Here is a 21,915-nt window from a genome sequence, read left to right on the forward strand (position 1 = left end):
GAGGCAGCATATCATGGCAGGAGCACAGAATGGAACAGAGTAGATCATGTGATTCAGAAGCAAAAGAGAAAGAGGAATGGAGCCAGGGCCCACAATCCCCATCAGGGCATGCTCCCAGTGACCTTAGGACTTCCTAGGTGGGCTCCGCAGTTTTCTTTTTTGCTATTGTTCTTTGAGACAAGTTTTCTCTGTGTTCTCTGTGTAACCCTGGCTGTCCTGGAACTCACTCTGTAGACCAGGCTGGCCTCAAACTCAAGAGATCCACCTGCCTCTGGTCCCTGCATTCTGGGATTAAAGGCATGCACCACTACTGCCTGACTTTTTTTTTTTTAGACAGAGTCTATCTGCATGGCCCTGGCTGTCTTAAGACTCTCTATGTAGATCAGACCAGCTTCAAACTCGCAGAGATCTGCCTGCCTCTCCTTCCAGACTGCTGGGATTAAAGTCATATACATCACTATATCTGGGTGAGGATCCACATCTTAAAGGTTATCCCCCCCAAGTACTGGCATTTTGGGGGTCAAGCCTTTAACACGGGGGCCTTTATGGATAAGCAGTCGGCATCTAAGCTATGGCATGGAGCGTAGTGAGAACACACAGCCCCATCTTTGGATCTCACTTTCCTGTTTTAAGAAAGAGATGGCTGATGGTGAGGGGTCACAGCTACTGTGAGTTCAGGCTTCTCCTCACTGCTTCACCACACCCAAAGGTGGGTTTTGTTGGGTCCTTCTCCAAGAAGAGAAGAAAGGAGTTAAATGACTTACCGACCCACCTAAAGGAGAGGGGGGGGAGGGGGAGGGGGAGAGGGAGAGAGAGAGAGAGAGAGAGAGAGAGAGAGAGAGAGAGAGAGAGAAAGAAAGAAAGGTGAAGTTAAGATTTAAAGGCTGGTCTTTCTGGCTCCAAAGCCAGGGGGAGAATCTTTTTATTCCCTTCATCATGCTCCTTGCTTACCTACCTCTGAAACTATCAGTGTGTGTGTGTGTGTGTGTGTGTGTGTGTGTGTGTGTGTGAGAGAGAGAGAGAGAGAGAGAGAGAGAGAGAGAGAGAGAGAGATATGAACAGATATTTTTCCAAAATCCATAAATCAAATATGCAAATATGAGACGATTCTGGCTGGTGAGATGGTTATGTGGGTAAAGGCGCTTGCTGCCAAGCCTGACAACCTTTGATAACCTGGAGTTCAATCCCCAGGACCTACACAGTGGAAGGAGAGAACTGACTCCCACAAGTTGTCTCCTGACTTCCAGACTTGCACAAAGCCATGTGAACACCCATGTACACACACATCCAAACACACAAAATAACCAGATGTCAAAGAGAGAGAGAGAGAGAGAGAGAGAGAGAGAGAGAGAGAGAGATAGATGAGTGCTACCCAGTGAAACAGACTATAAGCCAAAGCTTTAGAGAAACACTCAGAAAAGTTACAGAATGTGCTCCATAGACCTGTTTACACGAAATGGATATTCTCAAAACCACATTCAGGAGGTCACATTACAGAAGGATCATTTCCCGTCTCAGGATGAAAAGTCACAGGAATTTGGGGCGGGGGAATATTTTAACAGTCATTATTATAAACTCAGAGTCAGATACACTTAGCATCACATGGCAAGCCGTGTTAGTGAAAGTCTACAGGGCATTGGGACTGACAGGGCCTCTTTCAAGTAGGTAGGACGGGTCCGGAGAGTTCAGTCAGGGGCTCGGGGCCTGGCACCATGGAGAAGCTGTTTGTGTTGGTCCTTGTCCTCACTCTGCTGGTCTTCTCCTCAGGTGGGTTCTCTCTCTAAGGCCTATTTTTGCATTGACGTGATCATATATAGTATATATTGATATTTTGATACTCTTTCTTCTTGTAAGAGTGAGCTTCTAGAATTCCTACTCTTTAAAAGGGAGATGGGTTACTTTCTTTGAAAAGTCTTAAGTGTGTTTGAGTACTATTTTCAAAAAATGCTGATGAGCCTTCAGTGACATCATCTTTTAAAGAGCATATGTGATCATGGATATTATGCTAATGTATTTTAATGTTTGCATATGATTACCCTCCCCGCCACCATGAACAATTTTGTGACCATATCTTCTGAGTGGAATGTGTGAAGACAGGATTTAACACAGTCTTAATTGCCACAGATAATAGAATGGGAAAGAATATATTTTTTAAAAACCATATTCAGGGCTGTAGTTGCGGCTCCGTTGGCAGAGTGCTTGCTGAGCATGTGTGAAGAAACCCTGTGTTTAGTCCCAGGACCGTGTTAACAGGGCATGGCGGCAAACAACTGTAATTCCAGCACTTGTGAGGATCAGAAGTTCAAGGTCATCCCAACTAGACATGGAGTTCAAGGCCAGCCAGCGAAGAGACCTTGTCTCAAAACAAATAAAAACAAAACAAACAATAACCTCTATACATTACATAAATGTCCACTATAAATGAATGGGCCATTGCAAGAAGTAAGTAGATTTAAATTCTGAAGTATTTGCTCTGAGTTAACCATAGTAGAAACAATTTAAAATCCCCAAGTCCTCAGACATGCCACATCCTTTAGGACAGATTCCTCTTTGTGTTTTAACCAAGATTGAATTTACAAATCCTCTCTGGAGTGCTGAGATGAAGTGTAGACTCCCGGGCCTGGGAACCTCTCAAGGCTTTTCCTGATTCTTTACAGAAGCCTCCCCGATTCTGACAGAAAAGCAAGCCAAACAGCTCCTGAGGTCCCGGCGACAGGACAGACCCAGTAAACCTGGATTCCCGGATGAGCCCATTCGGGTGAGTGCTTGGCCTTGGCAATTGCATAGCACACACTATCTTCTGAGTGGGCTGTTTATTCTGAAATTAACTGAGTGCTGGTCTCTGGGTGGGCTGTGAGATGGGGGTTCGATTACAGACACAGGAGTAAGACATGAGTGGTCTTCACTCCTGGGGATGCCGGCTCTACTCATCTCCTGTGGACAGGGTACTTAAAACAGAACTAGTAGGGTCTCTGGGGGTGTGGTGTGTGTGTCCTGCATCCTGAGGGGGCTGCTCAGCATCTCCCTCCTCTGCTTTGCTTGCTCAGCAGCTGCTCCTTTGGGCTGATGCCAACCCAGTGTCTGCCTCTCGGACCCCAGGCCGACTACGTTCGCATCCTCAGCCAGCAACAGCCACCTTGGGTAGAATCTTGGTACCAGCTACCTCTGATGATGGCCTTGGTCCTCAGCTCTGCTCTGTGGGTCGTGGTTTCCACTTGCCTAGTCTTTCTGAACCGAGGCACCTGGGACAGCTAATATTGTCAGCTTAACAGGACTTAGAATCAGTTCCAAGACAAGCCTCTGGGTATGTCTGAGGGTTTCAAGACTGAGCTAATCGAGGTAGGGAAGACCTACCCTAAGTGCAGGCAGCGCCGTTCTGTGGATTGGGTCCTAGACTGCATTCAAAAGGGAAAGCAAGCTGGGCGTTAGCTTTCATTTTATTTCCCCCCAGACAGGGTTTCTCTGTGTAGCTTTGGTGCCTGTCCCGGAACTCACTCTGTAGACCAGGCCGGCCTCGAACTCATAGATCCACCTGCCTCTGCCTTCTGAATGCTGAGATTAAAGGCATGTGTCACCACAGCTTGGCAGCTTTCATTTTTTTTTTTAAATAATCATTTTTTAAAGTTATAATTACATCATTCCTCACTTCCTTTTCCTCTCACTGACCCCTCTCATGTAACCCCTTTTCTCTCAAATTCATTGCCTCCTTTTAATTATTGTTACACACACACACACACACACACACACACACACACACACACTCCTAAATACATAAATACAACCTGCCCAGTCTGTATAATGTTACCTGCATGTATATGTTTTCAGGGTTGACAGCTTGGCATTAGATAACTAACTGGGGGACTTTTCCCTAGGAAAGACTGTGTCTCTCCCTCTCTGAATTCCCCAGTGGCCCATAGTTCCTTGTCTAGGGTTGAAGCCTCACAAGTGTTCCTTCCTTCATGTTAGCATGTCCATTGGTTACCCCTGTTCAAGTTTTGTTTAGGCAGCCATGTTGACTAGACTTCATGGATGCAGTCTCGCTGACATTTTGAGGAGACACAATTTCACAGCACACTTTCTGTTCCTCTGGCTCTTACAGTCTTCCAGGTCCCTCTTGTGTAATGATCCTTGACCCTTAGGTGCAGCAATTGTGCTGAAGAGATATGAGTTGGGACTGGGCCATTTCTCCTTCCTTCCTTCCTTCCTTCCTTCCTTCCTTCCTTCCTTCCTTTGCTTTTTTTTTGAGACTGGGTTTCTCTGTGTAACAACTCTGGCTGTCCTGGAACTTGCCTTGTAGACCAGGCTGGTCTCGAACGCACAGAGATTCTCCTGCCTCTGCCTCCCAAGTGCTAATATTAAAGACATGCACCACCACTGCCTGTCTCAAGTTGTACATTTTATCACAACAACAAGGAATGTAATTCTACAGTCCTTTTCCTGCCTTTATTTTGGGTGTTTAGTACATTCTATGAGACCCTGGCAGGCTGTCCAGCCCCTGTTTTGTGGCCTAGCTTGGCTGTTCTGACATTCATGGTATTTCTGCCTCATCCAGGTAAAAGTTCATAACATTGTACCAGCAAGCTTGGGCTGTCTGGAGATTATTGTCTGGTGGAATCTCTCTGGTCCAGGTTGGCCTCTTTCCTGAACCCCCTCAAGTGGATATCAGTTCAGCCTTTCTGTCAGATTCTTTTTTTTTTTTTAAATTTATTTTTTATTTTTTATTTATTATGTACACAGAAGAGGGTGCCAGATCTAATTACAGATGGTTGTGAGCCACCATGTGGGTGTTGGGAATTGAACTCAGGACCTCTGGAAGAATAGTCAGTGCTCTTAACCTCTGAGCCATCTCTCCAGCCCTCTCTGTCAGATTCTTAAGTGAGGTCCACAGGGACCTGGAATCACGTTTGCCTTCTCTCTCTCTCTCTCTCTCTCTCTCTCTCTCTCTCTCTCTCTCTCTCTCTCTCTCTCAGTGTGCATAATTTGATATTTAAAAGACTTGCATGGTCTGGGAATATGGCTCAGTGGTACAGTGCTCACCTGGAATGCACAAGGCCCTAGATTTGGTTCCCAGCATAGAAAAAATCAATTGATGGTAAATGCTGCTGACTCAGGTTGGACTAGAGTTGAACCTTCCGGTTGACTTTGTTTCTTCTCTCATTCTTTCTTTGTTTTCCAGTTACTTGTTTAGTGGTGTGTACATGTATGCAGAGGCCAGAGGACCACGTATGGAAGTTGATTCTCTCCTTGTATCTTGTAGGGCCCAGGGACTGAACTCAGGTTGTCAGCGTTGGCAGTAAGCACCTTTACCCACTGAGCCCTCCAGCTAGCCTGAATCTCTACTTACTTTCTAATTGTGTATGGGGAAGGTTTCCTTACATTACTCTACACCATTGCTCTAGGCTTTCTTCCCAGCACGGAGGTTGAATCTAGGGCCTTGAGTATGCAGGGCAAACATTCTGTCATTCAGCTCATCCTGGCCTTTGAGGTTTTCTCTGACAGCGCCTGCACCTGGCCGTCTTAAGCTCTGTGGGGCAACGGCTTTGGCCCTTACTGAAGACTCTGTAGGCCTCCTCCATCTGCAGGTGTTTGGACCGTTGAAGCTCCGTTTCCTGCCTCCTGCGACTGTGCTGCACTTGGCTCTGAACTCTGCGTTGTGTGGTCCTCTCCCAGCTTAGAAACTTCTGAGTGTACTCCTTTGCCGACATTGTGCCTATTCCTGGCTTGAGGCCGTCGTCACCCCTGAGAACACGCACAGCTGGATCTGAATGCAAAGCATGGTGGCCCTGTGCTTGCCAGCCTGTCTTGGGATGTCAGTGAGGTCCCACCTTTGGCCAGGCAGGGTCAGGAGCTTCACAGAGGGTGGACATCATCCAAGGACTCTTGGCTTCTGAAGAGCCATGCTTCCTTCTCCCTTTCTCTTCCTCCCCCCCGCCCCCGTTCTTTTCTTTTTTTTGAGTCAGAGTATTTCAATATAGACTTGGCTATCCTAGAACTTACTATGTAGATCAGGCTGGTTTTGAACTCACAGAGATCCACCTACCTCTGCCTCCTGAGTGCTGGGATTAAAGGTGTGTGCTACCATGTCTGGCCTACATGTGTGTGTGTGTGGTTTTTTTTTTTTTTTTTTTTGGTTTTTCGAGACAGGGTTTCTCTGTGTAGCTTTGCGCCTTTCCTGGAACTCACTTGGTAGCCCAGGCTGGCCTCGAACTCACAGAGATCCACCTGGCTCTGCCTCTCGAGTGCTGGGATTAAAGACGTGCGCCACCACTGCCTGGCACATGTGTGTGTTTTGAAAAAGACTTTGCAAAATATTATGTGTCAGACTATTCCTCCATATTCCTCTTTGGGCCTTGACTTGAGCCCCTGGGCTACTTGGAATGATGCCATTGGAAGGCTGTCTCAGGGTCAGGTAGGACATCCCTTGGACATCATTGCAACATGATTGAATTTTGTGCTGTGTACACCGTGGAAGCATCTAGGGATTTTAAGCAGGACACTGATATAATTAGGCCTGCTCCTCAGGAACCATTTAGAGAGGTTCAGGGTACAAAGTCTCTCAGACGCTGGCCTTCAGACCCTGCTGTACATGGGAAACAGGCGATGACATTGTTAGACATGTTCTCCATCTTCATCTCATGGTACCCGGGAGATGGACAGGTGGACTTTGGACAGTTGACAGCCTTTGGGGGAAGGCATGTGCCCCTGGGAACTAAGCCTGGAGACCCACGTGTTTTCTGCCAACGTAACTAACTGAGATGTTGACTAGTGGGATGGCTTTGTTTCTCACTAAGTGATTGGAGGAAAAAAAACTGGTTCAGAGGACAGAGAAGCCATGGAAGAAGGTAACAGGTGGTGCTTTGGGGAAGTGTTAATTCAAAATGAAAACACACACGGAGACTTGCAGTCTCTCCTCATGAAGATCTGTTTTATGGTGTTTGTCATCTTGACACTTGGCTTAACCAGCTCAGAGGCTGGCATCTGCAGAATTCCTGGCTTGTTGGAAACAAGCTCTGCCCATGCATGGGGGAGGGGGCCGAGGGGGAGCTTGACTGTTTGAAACAGCTCCTGTGTATTTCCTGCATCTGACAACATGTTCATGATGAGCAGGCTGGCACCTGTCCTGGGGGAGCAGGGGGAAACAGGACTATTGATGGAGGAAGTTGGGACCTGGAGGGAAAAGGAAGAGATACCAAGAGGGAGACAGATGACTCTGGGTAAGAAGGGGGAGGGACTTTAAATGTAGGAGGCAGCCAGGAAGCAAGAGGGTGAAGCCTAATGTGTGTGGGAGATAGAAAGAGGAACCAGAGAAAGGAGCCTGGATGATGACCAAGGAAGCATGTCGTTGGAATTCCCTGCTCTAGGAAACGGCTGATACACGTATCTGAACCATTGACATTGGGTGTGGAGTTGGTTTTGCTGTATGCTGTTTTATCCTCTGGAACCCCCAGCCACAAACTGCCATTTGTGTTAGTGGGTTTCTGGAAGGAATGATGACTGGCAGGTGGCACACAGTGGGGTGATCATGGCTGTCAGGAGGGGAAAGTCACCCCTAGAATCTAGAAGCTGCTGTGGCAGAGAAATGGGCTGTGACTGTCATTTATAATTAACTTGGCCCCAGATTGTCGGAGATTTTAGAGAGTAGGGTCTGGACTTCATGGAAATGGGATGGGAGCTCCCCAAAGTTTGGCATTCATTTAGGGACATGCCTTGTGGAGACAGGTAGATTTTACTGAGTTGTCAGAGGATTTTGGAGGTCTAATGAAGCCTCAGCAAGCTCGCAGAGGCCAAGACCAACCAAATAACCCGACTTGTTTGGAGACAACTGCATGAAGCTGGGCCTGGAGGAAGAGAGGGCAGAATGGAAAGACGTTTGAAGCTGAGATGTCCCCACAGGCTCGTGTTTTGATATTTGTTCCTCAGCTGGCACTGGGGCCTGGCTGGTGGAAGTGGGTCGGTAGGAGTACGCCTTTGAAAGTTGTGCCTGGCCCCTGGATCTTACCCTGTTCTCTCTGTTCCTTGGTTCACCATGATGTGGACAGTCACACACTGGCTACCTTGAACTGAGATCCCTGCCATGTCTTCCCCACCACGATGGACTAAATCGACTCTCTAAAGTTATGAACCCAAACAAATCTTTCCTGGGTCTTTTTAAAAAAGATTATATAGCAGGGCAGATGCTGGGCATGGTGGTGCACACTTTTAATCCCAGCACTCAAGAGGCAGGTGGATCTCTGTGAGTTCGAGGTTAGAGTTCCAGGATAGCCAGGGCTGTGACATAGAGAAACTCTGTCTGGAAAAACAAACAAAAAACCCCAACAACAACAACAACAACAACAACAACAGAATATCTGGTCTTGTTTCTCTCTGTTTCTGTCTTGCCTCTGTCTCTCTCTGCTTCTCTGCCTCTATCTCTGTCTCTCTCTGTTTCTGACTCTTTCTTTCGCTCTGATAGGGTTTCACTCTGTAACTCTGGCTGGCTTGGAACTTGCTAAGTAGATCAGGTTGGTCTCAAACTCAGAAACACACATGCCTTTGCCTTCTGAGTCCTGGGATTAAAGGTGTGCACCACCATGCCCAGCATCCTATACTCCTTTAAAAATTATTTATTATTTTTTATACATGTGCATGATGAGTGTCCATAGGTGCACATACCATAGCATCCATGAGTAGGTTAGAGGACAACTCTGTGGATTTGGCTCTCTTCTTCCACCTTTCTGTGGGTTCCAGGGATTGGACTCTGGTTACCAAGCTTATACGGCAAGTACCTTTCCCCTCTGATGCGCCCTGGTAGTCCAGTTTCCTATACTCTTGACAAAACTTTAAATAAGATTTTGCATGTACAACTTTCAAAATGGAGGGGAAGTTTTGAAGGCAAACTCGGCCTATCCATATTTATATGGGTACCACGTGTACATGTGTGTAAGGCGCCAAAGTGATGATGTTCCTGAGTGATAAGATTTGGGGCAAAATTTTACTGTGCCCTCCGTCCTCTGTGAGGTTTATGTGTTTTCATTTCTTAGGGTCCTGTAATGGGCTGTAGTGTTTAGAACAGTAGGACTTTATTATCTTACAACTCAGGAGGCTGGGGTTTGAGTCAAGCCTTGGTGGAGTTAGTTGCTCCTGGAAGCACTGGAGAACTGTTGTCTGTCCTTCCAGTGCCTCCTAGTGGTGGCTGGTGGTCCTTACTGTTTCTTAACCCATGACTGCCTTACTCCAACTTGCCGGCTGTCACGTGGCCGCCTTCCTTGTGTGGTATAGTGTCTGCATTACCACCTTTTCATTGTTGGAATGTTCTAGTTCTGTTTCTGGCTGATGTGCTGAAATACCCTGAAAAATGAAGCGTAGGGGAGAAAGGATTTATCTTAGCTCCCAGTTCTGGGTTGCAGCCTGTGACCGTGGAGAGATGAAGGTAGCAGGAACCGGAAACAGTACATCACGTGGTGATTCCATATGTGCTAAGAAGTGCCTGGCCATTGAGCAATCACCCTAGTCTCTCACGTTTCCCTCTTCAAAGGACACCAGCCATCAGATAGGACCCACCTGAACCCAGTATGATGTCATCTTTAATTGGTAACATCAATAAAGATCCAATTTCCAAAACAAAGGCTCACCCTCATGTGTTATAAGTAGACATGAATTTAGAGGGCATACTATTTAAACAACCATTAAAAAATGAATGATCCAATGTATGATTTCCACAAGATCATGTAATTCATGTTAGCTTGTCTGTATCTCCACTCCCTGCTGACCGACTGTCATATCTTAGCCAGGTCATTTAAACTCCCCAAGTTTCAGTTTTCACAGCTAGAAAATGAGGAAGCGATTACTGCCTATTAGGCTCATTGTGAGGATAAAATGAGAGAGCATGTTATCTATGGGTGATTATTGACAAAAATACACAAAACAGCCCAGTAAATAATCCTTAGAGCCTTTGTGCTGGCTAGTTTTATGTCAGTTTGACATAAACAACAGTCATCTTAACGATTGGTGGGGGAGAGCCCAGCCTATTGTGGGTGGTGCTATCCCTGGGCTGGTGGTCCTGGATTCTCTAAGTAAGCAGACTGAGCAAAGCCATGAGAAGCAAACCTGTAAGCAGCACTCCTCCATGGCCTCTGCATCAGCTCCTGCCTGCAGGTTCCTGCCCTGCTTGAGTTCCTGCCCTGGCTGCTTTCCGATGATGAACTGTTCTATGGAACTGGGAGTGAAATAAACCCTTTCCTCCCCAAGTTGCTGTTGGCCACTGTGTTCCATCACAGCAGTAGTCACCCTAACTAAGACAGCCTTCCCTCTCCTTTCTGCTTATAGAAAAAAGCCAGTGCGCTCTGGCCTGGGGACATGCTAGCCCCAAGCTATCCCTGGGTTCCCTGCTATCCTTCCAAGGCAACTGATATTCCTTCACCCAGAATGTCTCATTGCTTTTCAAATGGAGCCTCAGCACATCCTCACAAGTGTCTCCATCTGCCTGCAAGGCCCCTCTCCTTCTTTCTGAGTGTCACAGTGTTTCTCTCCTTCCTCTCTGCCCTTCCAGGACGCTCCTCCCCCTTCCTTATTTGCACATTTACTTTCTTAAGTTTCTGAGGTTCGTGGTCACCCTGAGTCTACAGATGTTAAATGGGAAATTCTAGCAAGGAACAACACATACAATTAAAAGTGTGCAGCATTCCAGGGAGGGTGATGAGGGGTGGGGATGTCTAGTGTGGCCACAGTCTCTGCAAGTCACCTGTCCGTCACTTAGTCTCTGTGGTGGTTTGGATGGGAATGCCTCCCATAGGCTCATATGTTTGCATGCTTAGTTCCCAGTGGGTGAACTGCTTGGAAGGATTAGGAGGTGTGGCCTCGTTGGATTAAGTGTGTCCTTGTTGGAGGAGGTGAATTGGGATATAAAGCTCTCAGCTACTGCTCCCACGCTCTGTCTGTCTGCCTCCCACCATGATGATCATGGACTGACCTTCTGAAACTGTAAGCAGGCCCCCAGTTAAGTGCTTTCTTTGATAAGGGTTGCCTTGCTCATTGACAACAGTGTCCATCACTGGGTCCATTGCAGAACTGTTGTGTTTCCCTGTCAGCAAGTCTCATGCACGCCCTCTGCCCTTCCTCTCACTCCATCCTGCCTGATAGGCATTACATCATCTCATGTCCTCACAGGAAGAAGGGAAAGTGCAGTCCAATAAGCTATATTGAGAGCCGTGTGTGTGTGTGTGTGTGTGTGTGTGTGTGTGTGTGTGTGTGTACAGTTGTGCTTTTACGTGTGCACTTATGTGTGTGGAGGCCAGAGGTTAACCTTGAATATCGTTTTTCAGGAGCTATCTACCTTGTGTTTTGAGACAGGGTCTCTCATGGGCCTGGAACTCCTCAAGCAGGATAGACAGGCTGGCCAGTGAGCACAGAGATCTGCCTGTTTTGGTGTCCCTGGCACTGGGATTACACGTGCACACCATTATGCCTGGGTGTTTTAACGTGGCTTCTGGGGATTGAACTCAAGATCTCATGCTTGCAAGGCAAGTGTTTTACTAATGGAGCTATCTGGTCTGTCACCTTTCTTTTCCATTATTATGGACAAGCTCAGTACCTTTCTCCCTAGACAGACCCACCCAGCCTGTCCTGAGGCAGGCCCTACCGTGTGTGGGGGCAAGCACTTTACTGATGGAATTACCCTTCCAGCTCTGTAGCATAACATTTAGATTATTCTGTTTTATAATTAATTATTATCATTGGTTTCTTACTTGGCCTAGTTTGTAAATTAAACTTCATCATAGGCCTGTGTGTGTAGGAAAACCCATAATATATGGAAGTTCAGTTCACCAGTTGCTTTTGCAGACATCCACTAGGGGGGCTGAGAAGGTATCTCCTGTGGATAGAGAGACTGTCCTCCTCATCTACAAAACAATGTTGTACGTTGCATAAACACACCATCTGAATGTGGGTTTCTAGAAAAAGGCCCAGAGAGATAATGGGTTGACTCTCAGCCCTACCATCCCACTGAGGATTGAAGGTGGTGCTTTGGTGAACTCTATGTTTAATACTTAAATTTTTATTTATTTAAAAAGATTCTTTTTTACTTTTAATTATGCATCAGTGTGTTTGTCTCTGTGTGGGTATGTATGTCGACATGTGTGTGCAGGGGCCTATGGAGTCCAGAAGAGGGAGTTCTGGATTCCTTAGAGTAGTAGTTACAGGCAGTTGTGAGCTGCCCAATATGAGCTCGGGGGACTGAACTTGGGCCTTTTGCAAGGACCGTGTGTGTTCTTACTGTTTGAGCCATCTCTCCAGCCCCCAATTTTGATATTTTTATGGCTCTCCCATTAGACTGTTCTAAATGGCTTTAGGAGATGGACAGTTTGTTTCACTTCTGGGTCTCCAGCACCAAACGAATGACTGGCGTTTACTAAATACTAGTTATGTCTCCGTGCTTCCTGGGATGGATGGGAGGGGTGTGTGGACCCAGCAGGATAGAACTCTGCCGTGGAGGCTGGAGTTTATTTCAAGGAAATATCTTCTATTGCCTCATGTAAACTCGTTAAGCCTCTCTTCATCTTTCTAAATTTCAGGGAAGAATTCGTTTGCCAATTGCCAGGGAGAATGATACAAACTCTTTAAGAAAGATGACATTCAGGCTTCAGTGATGTCTTTTATGATCGTGTTCATAAGCACTCCCACACCCTGGGAATTTGCCTTTCTAGGAAGCGAGGCCATTTTGGCTTGTGTTCTTTTCAGGCGTGTTCTTAGTGGGTGCAGATAAATCATGCTAGCTTTATGCTAAGTGGCCTTTGTAAATCTGCTTTCATGGTTAGCCCTGCGACAAATGTCCTAGGAACTCCATTATCCTTTTGTTCCCGTGGTCTCAAAGACGGTTCAGAATTACTGAGTTGTCAGTTGAGCTCAGTGCATATTGGCTTTCCTGGGGCACGGAGCTTTTGGGGATCCAGGGCATGTCACTTCTGAGCCAGCCTCTAGCCTGTGTGATTACCTTGCTTTGACTAATGAGCAAAATAATTCTCCCAAATGTCAATGGATCTGTAATCCTGCCCGAATGTCATCGGAAAGGATGGTGACATGTTGGAAGAAGTTCCTGCCTTGATAGGCTTTTGCTATGTCACTCTTGGGTTCAGGTCAGGCTCTGCTGGACATTTCACTTCATGATCACACCCCTCCAGTGAGGGTCTATGTGTAGTTTCCATTCCAATTACTAGGAAATGATTCACTTAAATCATTACAATGGGCACTTGACACGGAACACAAATACTGGTTTTTGTTTTTGTTTAATTTCTTCCCTCCCTGGAGAAGAAAATCTAAAGAAATGAAAACCTGTTTTCCATCTCCCTCTCCTCTCCCTGTCCAGGAACATTTGAGATGCTCATTAATGCTGGGTCATTCCGGACTCGGCCGATGCAATTGTTGAATTTGTGGTTTTTAGCAGATTTGTGCTTTGGCTTTTCGTCTTTGACTAATGACGGCCTGCAGGCCTTTGTGGCATATTCATTTCCCTAACATTTAAAATAAATACTGAAGTGTCATGGAAACCGGTGCTGGCTTCTTCCTTGTTCTCAGTGTGTGTCTATTTTGATGGCTTCTCTTCAGTGATGACTTCAGCTGCTGTGAAATAGATACTGACTTTTGCTTTTATGTACATTTGGCGCTTCTAGCAAGACGGTTGACAGAGATGGCGAGGGACCTTCCAAGGAGGATTTAGTAGGCTAGAAGGCAACCTTTTCGTACATTCATTTATGTGTTCCTTCAGTGAGCAGCTGCTCTGAGGCCCTACTCTGCACCAGGCACTAAGTCACATACTCAGTGGACTGTGGCTGTTGCCATAAAAAATAAACCAATGAATAAAACTTACCTGGGCTGGGTCGCGTGTACCATAGTCCTAGCTATTTGGGTGGCTAAGAGAGAATCTCCTGAGCCCAGGATTTGTTTGTTTTTGAGACACTGTCTCTCTATGTAGCCCTCTCTCTACTTAAAAATTTATTTTATAGGCTTATTTTTATTTTACGTGTAGGAGTGTTTGACTTGCATGGACGAATGTGCACCATGTGAGGGCCGTGCCCCTAGAGGCCAGAATTTGGATCTGCATATGAAAGAGAACATGTGGTGTTTGTCTTTCTGAGCCTGAGTTACCTCACTCAGTGTAATTTTTTCCAGTTCCAAAGAGCAGTAGATGCCACTAAGTAGGTGGCCATGCGTTACCTGTATGTGTGTGTTAGGCCCTTGTCAAGGGGAATGTTAACCTTCCCTCTCTCCATAGAACACTTCTTTTTTTTGGAGACAAGGTCTCACGCTAAGCCCAGGCTGGCCTGAAATTTGTTATGTTGCCTAGGTTGGCATTGAATGTATGGGCTGCCTTCCTGCCTCAGCCTGCCACGTGCCGGGATTACAGCTACATAATCACCACGTCTGGCTTTTCTGTGGGTATGTGTGCACATGTATGGTGTATGTGGGTGCATGTTGTCCTGTGCAGGCATGCAGCTACAGCTGTGTGTACTTGCAGGTGGAGGTCAGAGGTCCTCAGTTGCTCTCCACTTCTTCTGAGAGACTGGCTGCCCAGAGAGCCCTGGGATCCTTCTGTCTGCCTCATGAGTGCTGGAATTATAGGCATACGTCACTACACCCATTTTTGTTTAATGTGGGTGCTGGGGATCCGAACTCAGGTCCTAATCTTGTATGACAAATCCTTTATTTAACTGAACTATTTCCCAGCTCCACTTCCTTTTTTATTTTTAATGACTGTATTTAGTCCTGGCTATAGAGTTCCTGGAGGACATTCTCAAAACATAAAAACTTAAAGTTCAAACCAGGCCCTCTGTTAAAAGCATTTCAATGCTGTAGGAGGGTTTATGTGCTTTAAGATATTTTTCAGCTGGGCGGTGGTGGCGCATGCCTTTAATCCCAGCACTCGGGAGGCAGAGGCAGGTGGAACTCTGTGAGTTCGAGGCCAGCTGGGTCTACAAATTGAGTACCAGGACAGCCAGAGCTGTTATACAGAGAAATCCTGTCTTAAAAAAAATATATTTATATATAGTGATTATATATATTTATTATATATAACACATATAAGAATTTTGATATATGTGTATAATTTGATATAGATACATATCAAAAGAATTTAATCTTGTCACAAATACTATATGATTAAATATGTTCATTCTCTCTCAAGATGAAATGCCACTTTTTCTGGTCAATAGCCCCCCTGTTTTAGAGTTATATAAAAGTATTTATGTGGTTCCATTTCACACACACTTCACAGTGATTCCCATCTCATGGAGAGCCCAGGGTTCTTTCGGAGCGAGGCTGGCCCTGCGGGCTGTACCATCTGGCTCCCTTGCTGGCTTGCTTCCCACTGGGCTGTGTGAAAGACTGAGACTAAGAAGAAGGAACACGCCGGGTGTGTGGCACACAACTTTGATCCCAGCCCTCAGAAGGCAGAGGCAGGCGGGTCTCTGTGAGCGCAAGGCCAGCCTGGGAGTTCTAGGCACCTCCCATTGCTATGGCTTTGTCTTTACAGGAATATGTGCATCACCTGCTGGCCCTGGAGCACCGTGCTGAGGAGCAGTTTCTGGAACACTGGCTGAATCCCCACTGCAAGCCTCACTGCGACAGGAACCTGGTCCACCCTGTGTAAAGGGTCCCGGGCCGGCTCGGTATGTCCCAGACCTTCTTCTGTTGGAGAGGGTAACTATGCGAAGTATGTTCATGGTGGGGAGACTTTCTGGGGCAGTGTGCTCAGGGGCCAGAGTGTCACCTGCTTGTTGTTTAAGGGGTGGCAAGGGAGCCAGCCAGGCAAGAAGGAAAGCAGGGGAGCCTACTGGTTATCCAGAGATCCCACATGGGGAGGGGATGGTACCTTGTCATCCAGGAAAGACCTGTGTACCACATGCTTGCATTTCCTACAGAGGCCAGAAGAGGGCATCAGATCCTCTGGGACTGGAGTTACGGCCAGTTGTGACCCACCATGAAGGTGCTAGAATTGAACCTGAGTTCTCTAGAAGAGCAGCTCTTAACCACTGAGTTATCACTCTCTGCAGGGTTTTTTTTTTTTTTTTTTTTAGCTTGGAGAGCTTGAAGCTTGTTGTGTTGATTAGGCTAACCTTGAACTCAAAGAGGTCCTCTAGCCTTTGTCTCCCGAGTGCTTAAACTAAAGGCACGCGCCACCATGCCTGGCTCTCTCTGAGGTTTTTACAGAGCAAGCAGGACAGAGCATAACTGGATGGTTTATTATGTGTGGTCATGAGCAATCTTCTCCTCTTTGCCCTTGTGTATTTTGTGCTACCGTAACGGCACAGGGATGCTCCCTTCAGAATGTCATCTGGTAGTTGTAGAGTGCTCTCCCAGAAGTTCTGTCACTAACTGTCTTATTACCCTGGTGTCACTGATGGCATGCACTTCGACCTCATTTTATGGAGGAGCTGATTGGGCATTAATGGAGCTCCTCACTCAGACACAGAAGGGCTGGTGTGGACATCTTCTGCTAACTCCCAATCCTGCAAGGATTACACAGTCTGTTGCTTGGTCCTGTCTAAGCCATCCCTGGGAGGCAGTTTCACAGAGGGCAAGAGGATGCTCTCGGAGTAGAAGAGAAGCAAGGCTTGGGTTGATTTTCTCTTCTGCTTTTTCTGACCCCCGAGCCGGGTTCTGGGTCAGCTCTTTCGGTGTGCTTGATGTTACTGAGTTATGTTCAGAGTCTGGCCGCTCCCACAAGCTAGTTTTGGCTGCTCGTTTTCAACAGGCCAAAGACACGGTTACTGGAGAAAATCAGAGAACAAATTTATTCCACGGGGCCACACAGGGAAGAGGAACAGAGGCCCAGTGAACCCTGGGTCCACTTTCAGGGTCCTGACATGAGGTTTATTTAGGGTTAAGCAGAGGACCAGAGGCATGCATTACTACGTGGCCCTGGTCAAAGTGTGTCGTGTCAATCATCATTGTCTAGGCTCCAGTCTCTGCCACAAGGGGGGGGGGGTACATTGACAAAACCTTGTGAAATCTCTTTCCAGCAGACAGTTCCTTCTCTTGCAGGCATTAGACTTCCTTCTCCCAGCGTGAAACTCCTAGAAAAATTCTGATTTCTAAGGCTTTGTGTTAATAATCTGATAGCCAAAGGGAGAGACAGCTTTCCCCAGTCTTAAAAAACTATGTAGATTAGGGCAACCTTGAACTTCTGATCCTTCTTCCCACAGCTCCCAAGTATTGGGATTATGGGAGTGTGAGGCCACAGTTGGTTTTATGCAGTGCTGGGGCCATACAGGCCTTCCTGCATGCTCGTCAGTGCTCTGACATCTGAGTTGCATCTTCAGCCACACGAGTGTCTCCTGAGAATATCTTTATTTCTGTCAGGATGGTTATATTCAGACATGCTCCTGACTTCCAGGCTGCCATCTCCTCCTGCACCAAGGGCCTTGTCTTCCATCACAGAAAGCTCTCCTTTGGTTTCTTCTAGAAAACAGAATGGTGGGGGCAGGTGAGATGGCTCAGGCAACAAAAACACTTGCCACTGAGCTTGATGATTGGAGTCTGAGTCCTGGGACCCACATGATGGAAGGAGAGAACCAATTCCCACAAGTTGTACTCTTGTGCTGTGATTTCTGCACCCACACTGTGACACACACACACACACACACACACACACACACACACTAAAATTGAAAGGAAACAGAATTGTGGAGTGGTTAGGGGCTCAGACTATGGCCAGAGTGGGCTCGAGGCTCTGTGGCAAGCTACTTCTCCCTTGTCAGTTCCTGTTTCTGCATCTGTATATTGGGGTGACGTGGTCTCTGGGCCTGGTACTCAATGAATGACTTTCTAAGCAGAGTCACGGGATTCCACCAAGGTCTCATTCCAGACAGCTCCCACATACACGGAGACAGGGAAGCGGCGGCTCAGCCTGGAATTTGGAGTCCAAACATCTTGCAGACCCTGAGTCTGCTAGTCATTGGCTGAATGGAAAAAGCTGGCCTGACTGCCTCTTCTTTTATTGTCCCGAGACTCCAAAAAGCTAGAGATGGCTCAGAGGTCAAGAGGCCTTGCTGTGCGGGGCGGTGGTGGCGCACGCCTTTAACCCCGGTACTCAAGAGGCAGAGGCAGGCGGATCTCTGAGTTCGAGGCCAGCCTGGTCTACAGAGTGCGTTCCAGGACAGCCAAGGCTACACAGTGAAACCCTGTCTCAAAAAACTAAAAAAGAGTGCTTGAATTCAATCCCCAGCCCTCATGTCCGGCAGCTCACAACCACCTATATAACTCCAGCTCCAGGGAAATCTGACACTCTCTTCTGGCTTCCTGGCATACCTGTATCCATACACATATATGCACACATGGATACACATATACGTAAATAAATAAATCTTTCAAAACGATGCACATAGAGGGAATTTTCAGGAAATAACATCTGGCAGGTCCTTCCTTTTCCTCTTATTACCACCATCATCATCATCACCCCCCCCACCAGCACCCCACCACCACCTCCACCTCCACCAGCACCAGTACCACCACCACCACCACCACGGTTCTAAAATTATTATTTTTTTCTTTTCCAGCAGGTTGACAGGCAGTGATCCAGAGACTGCTGGCACAGAGAGAAGCTCATCTTCTATTTGCTCTGAAGCTGCAGAAATGAGATCTTCTGATCTCAGGAACTTGCGGTCCTCTGTGGGCAGGCCAGAAGTCGCCTTCAAGGGAAACGACAAATATATACTCTGCTCCGTTTTACTAACGTGCTCACATCATGAAAACTAACAGCTTGAATCACAGGGCTCCTGAAGGCCTTCCTACCAGTTTGTGAGAATAGGCAGAGCCCACGTTCCCCCCTCGAGGGATGGAGGTGGGGGCCGTGGAACAGGCATGGGGTGGGGTGTCTGCACTGGGGACCGTGGGGATATCTTGCTCAGAAGGAGGAAGTGCATCACTTGGAGCTGCTGAGTTTTGAGTCATCTGCTTTTTTATTTCTCTGCTGCACTTATAAAGGCTGACGTTCAATCTTTCTGTGTGTCTCTTTTCCTACGGGGAGAGTACTGGGGATTTCCTTCCCTATTCACTCTGTAAACCCAGTTCCAGATAATGTACTGCTCTTTATTTTTTAAAGACTTATTTAATTTTAGTTTATATGTAGGAGTGTTTGGCGGCATGTATGTGTGTACACCACATTGCTAGGGGAGAGCAGAAAGAGGACATTGATCTCCTGGACCTGGAGTTAACAGAGAGTTGTGAGCCACTGTGTGTGTGTGGGGGGGGTGTGGGGGGGCTTGAGAACTGAACCTGGGTCCTTTGCAAGAGCAGGAAGTGCTCTTAATTACTGAGCCATCTCTCCCACCCCATACTGTTCGTTAAATATATGAATGGGGCCTGGTGAGATGGATGGGTGGGTAAGTGTGCCTGCTGCCCAGTCTGACGACTTGAGTTTGGTCTCCAGGACCTACACGAGGGAAAAAGAGAACTGATTCCTCTAAGTTATCCCCTAACTTCCACAAGCATGCTGTGGTGTGCACACACCCACTCAGATGAATAGATAGAATGGATATGTACATGAAATAAATAAAAATGTAATACAGACTTAGAAATGAATGAAACATGAACACAACAGTTTTTCACAAGGGCTGATCTTTTTTTCCCAAAGAAGATACTTTCTCAAGATGAGCCCAACAAGACCATAACTCAACACCGAATACATAGCTAGTCTTTTAGCAAAGGAGAAATTTCTTTCTTTTTCTTTTCTTTTTTTCTTTTTCTTTTTTTAAGGAGAGATTTCTTGTGGAAAACAGGGTGCTTCCCTGTACCCCTTAGCCCTTACCTGTACCTCAGTCCCAGAATTAGAGATTAGACAGTCAAAGGTCAAGCAGGGCAGGGGCATCACTGTGAGTGGTGTCAGGGGTGGACCTGCCTGTAGGGAGGTTGGGCTGGGCTTCTTTAGGAAGAAAGTTACTGAACCTCTGCATAGCAATGGGAAAGCAAGCTGGCAGGAGAAATATGGAGTCCCTTGTGCCAACTCGACAAAGACAAAACAGTAAATAAAGCTGTAGCTTGTGAGGCAGGGTTCTTACACATGATTGCCTGGTAACAGCTGTCACTGTAGACCTCAGACAAAGGCCGCTGAAGCCTTACACAGGAAGTACTGTAAGGACACCAGCCTCATTCTGCTTAGCTTGGGGCCGACGCTCCTCTTGCTACTGATCATTGTAACCGAGAACCATTGTTTCAATACGCCTAAATGTGATCTCCTCTTTGTCTTGAAAGTTCTGTTTGCTTCTTTCTCTTTGAATACTCTTAAGGCTTACGATGGCATCTGTATTCCCATTGTGAAGTTGGTTCCACATAAGTATTGCTATATTTTAGGGCATCTCTGTTTGGTATGCAGATTGATGGCCATCATACCAACTTTGAGAGATGAAATAAAAGGCCAACAGGAGCAGATACTGGGAGGGTGAGGGAGATGTTCTGAGTGGTTCCAGGTAAAATCTGGCATCTTTCAAAAAAGGTCAGGCAGGTGTCTCCGCACAGGGGAGGGCATTAATTCTGTATGCCCGATGGGACTCTTACAACCAGAAGTAGGTCAAATGAAGTGACATATGCTTATAATCCTGGTATGCGGGAGGTTGGGGCAGGAGCAGAGCAAGTTCAAGGATAGCCCCATCTACATAGAGAGTTTGAGGCCAGCCTGGACTATATGGCAAGACCCTTGCCCCATCTATATGAGTAACATTGACCTTTTACGTATTTCTTATGTCAGAGGCATCCTTCCCAGGAAGGGTCTGTAGGAGTAGGTGGGGTAGAGAGGAACAGTAGCACAGAGGGTATATACCATGGAAGGGAGCATGTAGCTTCTGAGCACCTTGAATGAGAATGGTTTTGGTCCTTGACTTGCTGATCAACATGGTATGTACTTCCTGAAACAGGCAGAGACTCTTGGCTCAGATGGCTTGGGTTTGTGGCCAGAAAGGATGCACATGGCCAGTAAGATGCCTCAGAGGGTAAAGGAACTTGACGTCAAACCTGAAAACTTGAGCTCCATCCCTGGGACCCCCATGGTGGAAGGAGAGAACTGACTCCCATAAGTTGTCCTCTGGCCTCCACACATGCACGGTGGTATGCTCACAGTGTGCGCCTAAGCATATGCATGCACACAATGCATGCTCACACTAAGATATAAGAAAAAATGAAAATGGATGGGCATTGGGGTTTCTGTGAGAAATTGCATTTCATATTTCATTTAGCCAGCTTTTAGATGCTCATAGATAAATATGGTCCCTCTTCAGATGGGCTTAAGACACAATGGGAGAGACACATATGTATTCAGAGGGCAGCACTATAAGTTAGGAGTTGGCAGGCATTTTTGGAAAGGGTCCCAAATCTCTGTCACAGTGAGTGGAGGCACATAGTAAATATCTGTTGGTTCAGTTTGTGAATTTCCTCCCTGTCCTGTCCCATCCAAGTTCAGCCTTGAATTGCAAACCTTTACCAAGGTAACACAGAAGCATGCTATTATTGGATATGAGATGCTCCCAAGAGAATTCTGTACTGGGTTGGAGAAGTGACTCAGAGGAGACGAGTAGAGTTGACTAGTGCTTGCCTAAATAGTAAATACAAAGCCCTGGGTTTGACTACTAGCATTCCACCTAGCATTCAGGAGGTGGGAGGACCAGACGTTCACGGTCACATCCTCAGCTACACAGAAAGCTTGAGGCTTAACTTGAGTTACACGAGACCCTCTCCCAGAACACCACCACTACCACATTAGGCTTGATTCCTAACTGGTGGCCACAGTTTTAGTTTCTGGATATTTTAGGAGGCAGTGCCTATCTGGAGGAAGCAGGTCACGTGGGGGAGGGGAGAGGGAGGAGGGGGGACGGGTCCTTGGAGTCTGCATCTTGTTATCTTGCCCCTCCCTGAGCCTATAACTCCCCTTTCCACACACAGAATTTGAGACCCTGC

General features: G+C 46.8%; 1 protein-coding gene and 1 pseudogene across 1 annotated transcript; one reads left to right on the forward strand and one right to left on the reverse strand.

The window, feature by feature from the left end:
* Positions 1-1,712: 1,712 nt before the first annotated feature.
* On the forward strand, positions 1,713-15,632 carry C8AH17orf67 (chromosome 8a C17orf67 homolog). The gene is made up of 3 exons (XM_059270708.1): positions 1,713-1,767; positions 2,652-2,758; positions 15,503-15,632. Exons 1-3 carry the CDS (start codon positions 1,713-1,715, stop codon positions 15,617-15,619), a joined length of 279 nt encoding a protein of 92 aa, XP_059126691.1. The 3' UTR covers positions 15,620-15,632.
* LOC131918160 (U6atac minor spliceosomal RNA) lies at positions 14,147-14,250 on the reverse strand (annotated as a pseudogene).
* Positions 15,633-21,915: the final 6,283 nt, after the last annotated feature.

This window comes from Peromyscus eremicus, chromosome 8a (genome assembly GCF_949786415.1).
Source record: "Peromyscus eremicus chromosome 8a, PerEre_H2_v1, whole genome shotgun sequence".
Classification (NCBI taxonomy): Eukaryota; Metazoa; Chordata; class Mammalia; order Rodentia; family Cricetidae; genus Peromyscus; species Peromyscus eremicus.

What these genes read in the sequence shown, in the direction of transcription:
- C8AH17orf67 (XM_059270708.1), top strand. Translation starts at nt 1,713, where the DNA reads ATGGAGAAGCTGTTTGTGTTGGTCCTTGTCCTCACTCTGCTGGTCTTC. An exon ending in TCTGCTGGTCTTCTCCTCAG is followed by an intron (nt 1,768 to 2,651) that starts GTGGGTTCTCTC and finishes TTTCCTGATTCT; the next exon opens with TTACAGAAGCCTCCCCGATT. An exon ending in TCCCGGATGAGCCCATTCGG is followed by an intron (nt 2,759 to 15,502) that starts GTGAGTGCTTGG and finishes TTGTCTTTACAG; the next exon opens with GAATATGTGCATCACCTGCT.